The sequence below is a fragment of the Lepisosteus platostomus genome, chromosome 5, assembly GCF_059453375.1.
Source record: "Lepisosteus platostomus isolate fLepPlt1 chromosome 5, fLepPlt1.hap1, whole genome shotgun sequence".
Taxonomy (NCBI): domain Eukaryota; kingdom Metazoa; phylum Chordata; class Actinopteri; order Semionotiformes; family Lepisosteidae; genus Lepisosteus; species Lepisosteus platostomus.
In genome coordinates, this window is record NC_142615.1 from 48,942,190 (window position 1) to 48,954,290 (window position 12,101).

General features: G+C 45.8%; 1 protein-coding gene, 1 non-coding gene and 1 pseudogene across 2 annotated transcripts in view; 1 reads left to right on the forward strand and 2 right to left on the reverse strand.

Moving 5' to 3' along the window:
* Positions 1-344: 344 nt before the first annotated feature.
* The window catches only part of LOC148668277 (uncharacterized), a 60,822-nt gene continuing 49,065 nt past the window's right edge, over positions 345-12,101 (reverse strand). Inside the window, exons 2-3 of the mRNA XM_088632940.1 lie at positions 7,522-7,649; positions 345-854 (exon numbers count right to left, since the gene is read on the reverse strand). Of these exons, the coding sequence (XP_088489066.1) occupies positions 475-854; positions 7,522-7,649 (508 nt within the window). The 3' untranslated portion in view covers positions 345-474. The remainder of the gene's footprint in view (positions 855-7,521; positions 7,650-12,101) is intronic.
* On the forward strand, positions 5,766-5,884 carry LOC148668278 (5S ribosomal RNA; annotated as a pseudogene).
* On the reverse strand, positions 9,586-9,698 carry trnal-caa (transfer RNA leucine (anticodon CAA)). The gene is made up of 2 exons: positions 9,661-9,698; positions 9,586-9,631 (listed from the first exon to the last, which is right to left on the reverse strand). It is a non-coding gene; the product is annotated as a tRNA-Leu (tRNA).

Genomic DNA, 12,101 nt, shown 5'->3' on the forward strand with positions numbered 1-12,101 from the left:
GGTCCTTGAAGAAGGTCCTTCTCCTGGCCCACGTGGGGACATAGCCAACCTTGTAGGAGTAGTGGAACCTGCAGGACAGAGGAGATGAAGGGCTTCTGGACACTTTCCCAGCAGCAGCAGAGCCCTGCCTACCTGTTGTAGGAGCACTTGATCGGCACAGAGAAGGGAATGAAGTGATGCACAGGCGCACTGGAGGAGGGCGGGGCATAGCGGAGAGTGTTGGAGTACACCAGGCGGCCCTGGACAACCTGCAAGGTCACAGAGGAAGGGGTATTCCCAGGAAAGGCACTAGCCCTACAGTTCACATCAATACATTGCCTGTAGATGAAGACCCGCTTACCGATCGCTCGGTACCGCACTCGTGAAGCCCGTAGATGAAGTAGAAGTAATGGCGTGTGGTTCGGCTGACGCTGCAGTTGCCCAAGGTCACCTCCGATGGCCGACAGCTGAAGCCGAACAGGAGCCGACTGACCCTCACGTACATCCTGCTGGAGTCGCACCACACAGCCACTGCTCGGGTGCCCCCGATGGCCGGGCGAGCCGGCTGCCGCCCTCGCTGGGGAGGAAACAGGACGCTCTTGATGTAGGCGGGTAAGGGGCGGCTGCCGGCTTCATCTTCTCCTTGTTGAAGTAGGGCGAGTACGCGTCTCTGGACACGGGAAGGCGGCGAAAGTCGGGAGCCAAGGACTGCGAGTCGTTCTCGCTTGTAGACAGGTCTTCGGAGGGCGCATCTGCCAGGTTCAAGTCCTCCAACTGGGCTGCATCTTCAGGAGCCGGGAGGTCGGCCTGGAGCGCCAATTCCCGAGAGTCCCAGCCAGCCGGCCCAGCGGAGACCAGTGCGGGGAGCCCGGCCCCTGCGCACAGGCACAGCACAAAGAGAAACGAGCGCATCGCCAAATTAACGTCCCGCTTAATTGCTACAGGAGTAAAATAAGTAAACCACAAAACCGTGTTGAAGCAAGAAAGCATAAAGTGTGAACGCGGTGACTAGGTTTTTATACTGGCAGGGCCTGCTACCGCACACCTGGTCACACTACCGCTCAATCAACACAATCAATTACACACAGAGACCCGGATTGTTCTCAGCGTCTAATTAGAACCTGCTTCCAGTATGAGGCGGGACTCCGTGAAGCCTCCTGAACACTTTCCCGTGTGTATCTGACCTCAGCGGAGGAGTTCCACGCAATTTCGACAGAATTAAATCACCCACACGTGTAAAATTTGCTCAGATTAATTTATTGTTCAATTAGTTTCTAATTTCCGAGGAAAGTGTGTTAAACTCGCTGTCAGACAGAGTACGGAACATGCGACACGTCCGTCCACACTTTCCTTTATCGAGGGGGCTGTTCTATCAACACGTACCGCAATGAAAATAATTTTACTATTTTTCATGTGTAATTGCATGTCATATTAAAATGTGTAATACAAGCATTTCTTTGCTTCCCAGTAAAGAAATACTGATCAGCTTTTGACATGATCTGATAATAATTTGTCTGATTTTCCAGAGATTGCTTTTGCTTCGCAGCACTGAGAACCTATGGAAGCCCGTTTCCGCCAGGGAGTAAAAAAAACGCACTATGGGATCTCAGAATTGTGACTTAGAATCATAGAATTGCGACCTAAAAACTCAGAATTTTGACTTTATCTCTCACATTTGCGACTTCGAAATAGCCCATATTTCATTGTCTGTCCTTTTGTTATTGTAACGGATTCGGGTTCTAGGGTTTGTGCCCTCGCCGCTCCCACCCTACTTCGTGCCTCAAACCCCGTATTGGCTCAAACCCAGGTCTTGCTGGCTAGAACCCGAATCCGTTACAATAACAAAAGGACAGACAATGAAATATGGGCTATTTCGAAGTTGCAAATGTGAGATATAAAGTCAAAATTCTGAGTTTTTAGGTCGCAATTCTATGATTCTAAGTCACAATTCTGAGATCCCATAGTGTTCCCAAGAAAGCTGAATAACGCAAAAGACATATTCCCGATTTTAATTTAGATACACATTTTCTAATGCAGCTTTCATTACAAGACAGTCTATTTCTCGAAAGCGTGTTATGTAAAAAAGAGAAAAATGAAAATATATGCGACCCACTATGCCTTCCTCCAAATCTTTTTCTAGATCTCTTCGTCATACCTTCTCTTCCTCCCTGGGCCACTTGCCCGCTTCTCTCACTAAACCAGCATTCCGTCTCTTTACAGCTATCTGTTCCAAGACCAGGCTTTCTAACCACCTTCTATTCCTTTACAGATGTCGTCGACATAATATCATCCCTAAAGGATTTCGCCTTAAATTTAATACCTTTTCTTTTGACTCTGATACCACCCAGAGTAACACTCAGAGACTTCTAAAACAATTTTCTAGGAAACTAATGCTCTCTACCATTTTCTCCCTCAAAAAACAGATTATCCTTTCCGACAACAACATCAAAGAGGCTAAGGAATTTCTACGGCTGACAGCTCCACATCATCTTCCCTTCATAACTAACCTCATTAGATCTCTCAACTCTAAACTCGACCAGTTTCTCACTACAGAGAAGGCCAAAAAACTCAGTCATCTTCTACAGAAGAAAACCATCAACACCCCGAACACCCTCACCAACCCTAACCTTGTTGTCACCATACCTTCTGACCCTTCCCTTTCACAGGATGAGCGATCCCTCCTCAGCAAAGGGCTCAGTTTTGTACCAGTTCCCAGGAAACTGGACATCACCCAGACCAATGTCGACCTTAACCGCTTTTACCGCAGGATCCGTCTCAGAGCACATTTTGCCGACAATTTCTCTTCACAGGCAGCTGATAACAACCCGGTTATTGATGTCATTAACAACATTAATCCCAAACAGAGCTGTTGGACTCCCTCCTCTGGCCGTTTTCCACCAGTTGATTATTTCATCAACCAATGCACTAATCAAGCTCCCAAGGCACTCCCTATACCCAGTAAACATAGGTCTAACCTCACCCAAGGAGAAAATCAGGCGCTCCAGTCTCTCCGCAACAGGGATGATATTGTCATCAAACCAGCGGACGAAGGAGGTGCTGTTGTGGTGTGGCGTAAGGATCTATATATCTTTGAAGCCTCTAGACAACTAACTGACACTTCTGCCTACCTCCCTCTCCAACAGGACCCTACCACTGACTACCAAAAGGAAGTGGTTTCCACCATTTCCCTTTTTATCAGCAGTAACGAGCTCCCCCAGGAGGCGAACCGGCTCATCATGGAACATCCACAGGTATCTCAATTATACCTCCTCCCCAAAATCCACAAACCGGACACCCCTGGACGCCCCATCGTATCAGCATGTAACTGTCCAACTACTTACATCTCAGCCTTTCTCGACAGCCTCATGAGACCGCTGGTTGAAGATCTTCCCTCATACATCAAAGACACCAACCACGCGCTCCAACTTTTTAATGATTTCCAATTTCAGGGTACCGAATGCTACATTTTTACCATGGACATCACATCTCTGTACACCGTCATTCCCCATAATGACGGCCTTACAGCCCTCAAGCACATGCTGGACAAACGCACAGTGCTTGATCCACCCACCCACACCCTGGTACGCCGTGCAGAATTGGTCCTCACACTGAACGCATTCTCTTTCAATAATCTTTTTTACCAACAGGTCAGTGGAGTTGCCATGGGCACCAGAATGGGACCCAGCTATGCCAACATTTTTGTCAGCTGGGTAGAAGAACGCTTCTTCGCTTCCTACACTGGCTATGTCCCTGACCTCTACAAGCGATATATTGATGACTGCGTCGGTGCCGCCACATGCTCCAACGATCAGCTTGAGTTCTTCCTGCACCATTTCACCAACTTCCACCCGTCCCTCAAATATACGGTTAACATATCTTCCACCACTCTTCCGTTTCTAGACATCCACTTGTCTATCAACTACCCCCGACTGTCCACTTCAGTTTATTACAAACCCACGGATTCACACAGCTACCTCCTGTACAGCTAATTTCACCCCAACTACACTAAAAACTCTCTTCCTTTTTCACAATTCCTTAGGTTACGACGATTATGCAGCGACGACATCGACTTCGAGAACCAAGCCCTCGAAATGTACTCATTTTTCATCAACAGAGGATACCCCAGCAGTGTGATTGACAAGGCCCTTGCCAGAGCCAAAAACACCCCCCGGACCATCAACCCGATCAGGAACTCCCGCCGTAAAAACTGCATTCCTTTGGTGCTTCCTTACCACCCTAACACACTTCCTATCCCCAGGACCATTAACCAGAACTTTTCCATCCTACAGGATGATCCCTCCATTGGGGCCCTCTTTTCTGATCGCCCTATCATCTCATATCGCCGACCACCTAATCTGCGTAACCTCCTTGTTCACAGCTCCCTTGACCGCCCTCAACAACCATGTAACCCTGTCTGTAGATGGCTCTGTACTTGAGCTCCAATCAAAATTGAAAAACCTTGGGGTTATATTAGATTCTGGCTTAACATTCGACCCACATGTACAGCATACTGTCAAAACATCTTTTTTTCACCTTAGAAATATCGCAAGACTACGCCCTATGCTATCATTAACTGTGATCTTAAGCTGATCAACATATTTGTATTCTCTCGAATTGACTACTGCAATGCTCTGCTCCCTGGGGTATCTAAATCTACTCTGAACAAGCTGCAGTATGTCCAAAATTCAGCAGCCAGAATCCTGACCAGGTCTAGTGCAAGTGTTCACATTACTCCTATCCTGGAGTCCTTGCACTGGCTTCCGGTCAAATTCCGCGTAGACTTTAAAATCCTCATGCTCACCTACAAGGCTTTACATGGCTTGGCACCTCAATACCTGTCTGAACTTTTATCGCCCTACTCCCCACCTCGCAACCTCCGCTCTTCAAATTCTGCCCTCCTTACTGTCCCCCAAGCCCGTCTACATTGTATGGGCGACAGGGCCTTCTCCTGCTATGCCCCCAAGCTCTGGAACTCTTTGCCCAAGGATATTAGAGAGTCACCTTCTCTAAACTCCTTCAAATCCAGACTCAAAACCCTCCTTTTCAGAAAAGCCTTTACTTAACTGGTTCCATTCTTCACCCCTCTGCTCTTCTTAATACCATCTTCCACGGTCTCCTCTATTGTTATTGTTGTATTGTTGTAATTATAATTGTGTCCTGTCTTGTGAAATTTTCTTATTTATTGTTGTAGTCTTCTTATTTATTGTTATTGTCATCCTGTAAAGCGCTTTGAGAAGCCACCTTTAAAGGCGCTATATAAAATAAAGTTTATTATTATTATTATTATTATTCCCCTGTTCACACGTGCAGTGCGGCTTGTCCGTCTGTTTATTTGTGAGCTTTGGCGAGACACGGGTGCTTGTGTATTAGCGTGAGCGTTTTTTATTCTGATCATGAACAGTTTTACAAGTCCGCAAAGGATCGAGGAAAGGTTTATCGCCAGCTGAAAAGAGACACAGCGCTTCGGCTGTGGAGACTTGTTCGGCTGGCGTTCGGAGAGTCGCGTTTTTCAGAATTGTATTGAGATCGTTTTCCACAGAGCTCAGATGTCAAAGCACAGCAGCAGCTCTCCACAGCGATCCTCTATAGCGCCCTTTCTCCCGCAGCTCCGTCCTCATTGGAAGGAAGCAAGAGTGAAAGGCTGAAGTGAAATAGAGCGGGGACGAAGGCAGTGAAGAGAGAGAACGTGGGAAGAAGAGAAAAACGCAAGGGAAAAAAAGTAGCGTCGTAAAAGAGGTGACGGAGCTGTCCTCTCAATAAGAAGGGTGCCAGCGAGCTTTGCTCTCGCTTACGGCCACACCCCCTTGAGCATGCCTGATCTCGTCTGATCTCGGAAGCTAAAAAGGGATGGGCCTGGTTAGTACTTAAATGGGAGACCGCCTGGGTATACCAGGTGCTGCAAGCTTTTAAGCGCAGGAGGCGCCCTATCCCCGCTCGCTCGCTCATTCCCCTGTTCACACGTGCAGTGCGGCTTGTCCGTCTGTTTATTTGTCAGCTTTGGCGAGACACGGGTGCTTGTGTATTAGCGGGAGCGTTTTTTATTCTGATCAGGAACAGTTTTACAAGTCAGCAAAGGATCGAGGAAAGGTTTATCGCCAGCTGAAAAGAGACACAGCGCTTCGGCTGTGGAGACTTTATTAATAAGGCCCCTCAGTAGTTGAGATCTCTGTTATACCCATCTAGAAACATGCAATCAGCATGTTATTGCTGAAGCAATAGTCACAACATTATTCCACACCTGGGTGAGAGGCGGGTGATGATGACAGTCGTGCTTTCTACACCTTATACTGAGCTCAGAAATGGACCAAGCGGACATCTCACGAGCAGATCCCTCCGCGTATAAGAAAGGCAACTTGTCTCAGCAAAAATACCACGGATTCACATCCAAAATATGATAAAAAGGCAAAAACCCCACACTTGGAATGCAAACGTACCCTAAAAAGGAAACACGGTTTTAAAACGAACTTGATTTTCCCCTGGAGAAACCTTTTTATGGACACACATCGCATCTATTACACATGTAGAACTAAATATAAAGATAAAACTTAATATAAGAAGTCATGACATATCACACATGACGAAGTCTGGTCCAGAATAAACAGTTTACACTGACCCACCTTTATTTACCCTGGTCACTCACTTCTATTAACTGTTTAACTGGGTAACAAATTAATATTTGTTTCAATTTGGGATCTACACCTGGGAGCCCTGAAATGTTGGCCAGAGGGGAGAAGCTTATATTCAGACGTGAGAATATATTAAAAAAAGGATCTGATGTTGTTTTTCACCTGTCTAATCAAAGCTTGTTCAAAAATTATCTGATTATAGGACACACGAGTTTATAATCATACTCATTCCACTTTTTAACCACGTATGTATGCACAATATGAAACGTATATACACTAAATCTCACGTGTGACTCCCATAATATACATTTCTTTACGAAAATTAGGAACACTTACTACAATTATCAACCCCCCATGACGAGGCAATATTTCATACCTTTGTTTCTTTGTGGGTTCAAAGTTCTGTCCTGTCGTTTCACACGTAACGTTTTGGTAGTTATCTCAATTTTCCTTTGCAATTATCTCCAAGATCATCATCAACTTTTTGTAAAACGCTATGCACAACTGATATTTAAAGAAAGTCCTGTACCAAAACGTCTTCGTAGGAAAAGACAACTTTTTTTTCCTTATGTTAGTCGCTACACGGTTACTCAGAAAATCCATTCACCGCCTTTAAAAAAAAAGTTTCGTTTTTTATTGTGGTTCACTGACATTTCTGTCACAATTCTGAGGGACCCCAAATAAAATTCACTTGCCGGTATAAAGACGCCGGCGAGGATAAGACAGGTATCGAGCCACCTGCGTATCTAGAGGACGTTTAAAATAAAAAAAATGGCGTGTAATGTTGCGAAGGGCTACTGTTTTTTTTTAATAGTTTGTCGATTGTAAGGGACGTGGGCCGCGACAGAAATACTGGACGGGGTGGGAAAAGGTTTATTGATGGTTTATTGTACCGCAACGGTCACAATTGACTCACCAGCAAAGATGGCACCGAGGCCACATCGACTCCCTCCCGCTCTGCCTCGCACCGAAGCTCGAGCTGCGGAGCGCGACGCCAAACCGCCGGTCCGCGGTCGCGGGCGCCGGACATAGACGTCATAAACCCTTCCGAGGCGCAGGAATTATAGATCACTGTAGTTTCTTCTGGACCCGGGTTAGGGACAGTGTGCCCTCCGTGAGAGTCTTCTGAGGAAGCCAGTGTCTCATGGGTGTCCAGGCTTGGTACCATCTGTCCATCACAGGACACACAGACACACACACTCACACACCCTGGACAGGACACCAGTCCTTCACAGGACACACACACACTCACACACCCTGGACAGGACACCAGTCCATCACAGGACATACACACACCCTAGATAGGACACCAGTCCATCACAGGACACACACACACACTCACACACCCTGAACAGGACACCAGTCCTTCACAGGACACACACACACAACCTGGATAGGAAACCAGTCCCTCACAGGACACTCAGACACACACACTCACACACCCTGGACAGGAACCAGTCCATCACATGACAAACACACACTCACTCACACACCCTGGACAGGACAGCACTCCATCACAGGACACACACACCAGGGCCAGTTTTCCCAGAAGCCAATTAGCCCAAAAGCCTGTCTTTGGACCCGGAGAACACAGGGAGAACATGCAGACTCCACACAGACAGTCCCCCCCCCCCTCCGGGTCCAGACCCGAGCCCGGAGCCCCCCCGCGCTGAACCCCTCCGTACAGACGGCCGCACACAGCTCCGTTGTTCCCGATTCCCGAGGTCATCTGTTAAAAGAAGCCGGTGTGTTGCCTCCAGGTGACATTTCCTACTGGAGTCAGGACAGGAGGCTCTTCTGTACACAGAAGGGGGTGGGGGTGAGGAACAAGCCGCCCAGCCCTGTGGTTGAAGCCGATACCCCGGCTTCTCTCCAGACACAGCTGGGTGAGCTCCTCCAGTCATTACAGGGGGCTCTACTGTACTCAGAGGGTGGCGGGGGTGTGGAACAACTCCTTTGTTTGGGGCCTTGGGGCATTCTTGTTGTGAAAGGCGCTATATAAAAAAACTGAATTGAAATTGAATTTTACAGGTTTGGGTTTTTCGGAGAGCTTGTCAGAGATCTTGTCTGACGTGCCATTTCAAAAACGTAACGACACTCCTCACGTCCGAGCGCCGCCGGTCTGTGACGTAACGTATGCTTACACAACCATGACGGTTTCATCATGGACAGCACGAAAGCCCGAAAAGTGGTTGACGTTTTAATTTGGCAACGCCACGATGGATCCCAGTTTTTTTTTTTATTTTGGAGGCCAAAGAGGACAAAAAAGGAAACGTCCGGAGGTGGATCGATGGTCATCTTTGCGGTTGTTCTGATGTTCTGGAAAAAACAAAACAAAAAAAAACGGCTCGCTTGCCCGGTCGTGTAGTGTTTCCACACTCCACGCAAATCAACTTCTCTTCGCCCCCGTGGGCTAGTTGCCCGCCGCACCCCTCTCACGTGAAAGGGGCTTCCCCCGGCTGTGACGTACTTACCCTACCCCCTTCCGCCAACGTCATACCGAAGGTCGCGCTTCGGGCCGCGGCGATGTTGACGGACTGTCTTGTAGCGTGAGAAGGGTTTAAATTTCGACTTAAGGAGTTGGCCATCGTTATATTTCGCGAGGTATCATACGGGGGGAAAAAGAACATTTATATTTATCAACCTACTAGTAATACTGGGTGGATGTCACGTTCCCCAAAGTTCAGTGCCTCTCTCTAATAAAGTAAAAAACCGACATTAAACTCCGTTCGAAACAGCCGTTTGTTATTCTGTTGTGAGGTGTGAGGGCGGAATGCAAATCAAGTTGGTGAATAGAAAATGAAACAGGAGTCACTTCTTGAGCTATGAATTCCAAAAAAGTATGAAAACCTGTGCATTTTAACAGTGCAGAATACTCATAAATTGCACTGACTTGCTTGCTTTCTTCTGTTGCTTTTATATTTCAGTCATTCACTGTCAGCTAGCACTGGAACAATTCAAGAGAGGTAGAAACAGAAGCTGTCAGGAGTGGGATTTGAACCCACGCCTCCATTTGGAGACCAGAACACCCAAGCCCACTGGAAAGACACATGTCCTTGAATCTGGCGCCTTAGACCACTCGGCCACCCTGACAAGCAAGAGCAAGTGCTGTGCTGAATGCACCAGTAGTTGACTAAACTGAGTTTCTTCCCTGAAATTATTTGCTTACGAAGAGCCAAGTTGCCTTGAATGGATCTTGAAAATCAAATATACGGGTGGATTGTTATTCGGTTGTGAGTTTTGAGGGGCGTATTATAAATTGAGTTGGTGAAAAGGCGCTTTTTGTTAGTCTGTCGGGAGGCTGCACAAGGTGTTTAGAGGGAGAACTTCTAAAAAGCAGGCTCTCTATGTTTAACATCAAGGCAGATTTTTTTTTTCTCAATGGAAATGCTCTTTGGCGCTTTCAGCTTTACGTAGGGAACAACGTCTGCCAGATCACTTTTGAGCCAGTGCAAATGGCAATGTGCCACCAAGTACATTTAATATTGGCTGTGGTAGCGAGTTGCTTTTGTTTGCAAAGCTTTTACTTCTTTAAACTGAATCATCGGCAGGAGTAGCTTATTAAATCTTTGCTCATAGCGCTCCATCAGAAATACATTGGAGGCATTGGAGACCCACGTGGTGTTACCACCCCCTGCCAATCCCTGATTGGTTGATCAAGGTGAGATATGAGTCACTTACTCCTGACACTTAGGAATGCAGTCCAGATGTCCATTCGGCACTCCCTAGACAGATAGGCGCCAATGGATGACCATAGATCATGATAGCCAGGCTTAGCTAAGTGGATCTCCGTTTGGGAGCTGTCCCTTATCAGAAGAAAACATCTTAAATCAGCCTGCATGAATACTTTCTCTGTGGCTGCACCACAGAGAGGGAGAGTGAGATGGGGCCTCATTTAGGAAAGCACAGCAACGCTTAATTCTGTCTTATTAATAAGCATTGCCGCTACAGCTGTAAAGTTATTTGGCAAGCATGGACCTCTGAGAAAGAGTCTGAATCCATCAAGAAGACAGGAATTCTAATATCGCACTGCCGTCTTGTGTACAAAATATTTGTTCAGCTCTGACGTCTGTGTGCGTTGACAAGGCATCTCAAAAGGACGTATTAAATAAGAAAATGATCCTTTCTGTTACCATTCCTGCGGTTGGAGCGTTGTTTCACCCTTTTACGTTCTACAATATTTACAGACAAGGTTTTATCACTGGAGTTGTACAGAACAAGTGTGCATCAGTCCATGAAAATCATCAGTACCGCTGTTTTTCTATGCATAGTTTAATCAAGAGCACTTAAAAGATGCAAAAGATGGATTGTGTTCTGTGAGCACCTGCACATCTCTAAGTCACTTCCACAGCCTTCTATGTCGGGGGTATAGCTCAGGGGTAGAGTGCATGCTTTGCATGTATGAGGTCCCGGGTTCAATCTCTGGCATCTCCAAGTGTTTTATGTTACTGTGCTCACATCGCAGTCTTCTGTTGAGTGAGAACTCTTTGCTCGTGTTCATAGAGAGCCAGGTTTACACAATTAAACTCGAAGTGCTACAGTGTTCTCTGCAGTTTTAAATGTACCTCCAAAGCATTTAGTTCTGTTAACTACCAAAGAATGTGAACTAATTTAAAGTCACATTCAGGAAATCCAGAGAACGTCTTCAAACTTGTCGTGGCTGGTGCAGAAAAACCTCACCCGGGATGTTGAATCTCACCCGGGATTTCCTGAGAGATCATTCACCGAGCGAGTCCTCCCTCTGGATTCCGCTGAAAGCTGCGCGAATTCCTCACAGCATATCCTGTACTGTGTAGCACAGTGACAAGAACGCCTTGAGTTCTTTTCCATATGTGAAGGAAAATGCAAAAGAGCATGAAAAGTATTGATGGTATAAAATATCCATGGTACAACTCAAGAAAGAAACTGACGGACAAAACAATGACATTTGATGATTACAAGAGAAACACAACTGTCCGAACATGGGCTTGGATCCTGAACACTTATGTTAAAACACAAAGCAAAGGTTATAACCTGTCAATGTCTCCATGTCTTACAGTTTATGAAATAACACAATTTCTTACTTTCTTATTAATTTCTCACTATAGATAGATGATTGAATTTGAACAAAATCACAATTAAAAACATTTTGGGTTAAACTGTTATTCACATTCTCTAAGAAAGAGGAAATGTTAGTGTTTTCCGGTGTGTGAGCCCATTTGTAAAAAAATAACAAATAAAAGTTATATGAATTGAATTGTTCTACTTTTTAGGCTTGCATAGTCTTATTGATATTTCAGTTAAATATTTTCTTCTGTAGTAATTTCAGTTGATATTATATTAATCCTGATTTACAATTTTTGGACATGGTTCATCTTAAATAATTTGTAATTAGTTTCAGGTTTGGAAAATTGCACCCAGAAGCTACTAAAACTGGTAATGTTTGCATAATGTGTATTGTAATAGTAGCATTTTGGGTGGGAAAACAAAAGGTATTTCTTGGTATGAATCCCAAAA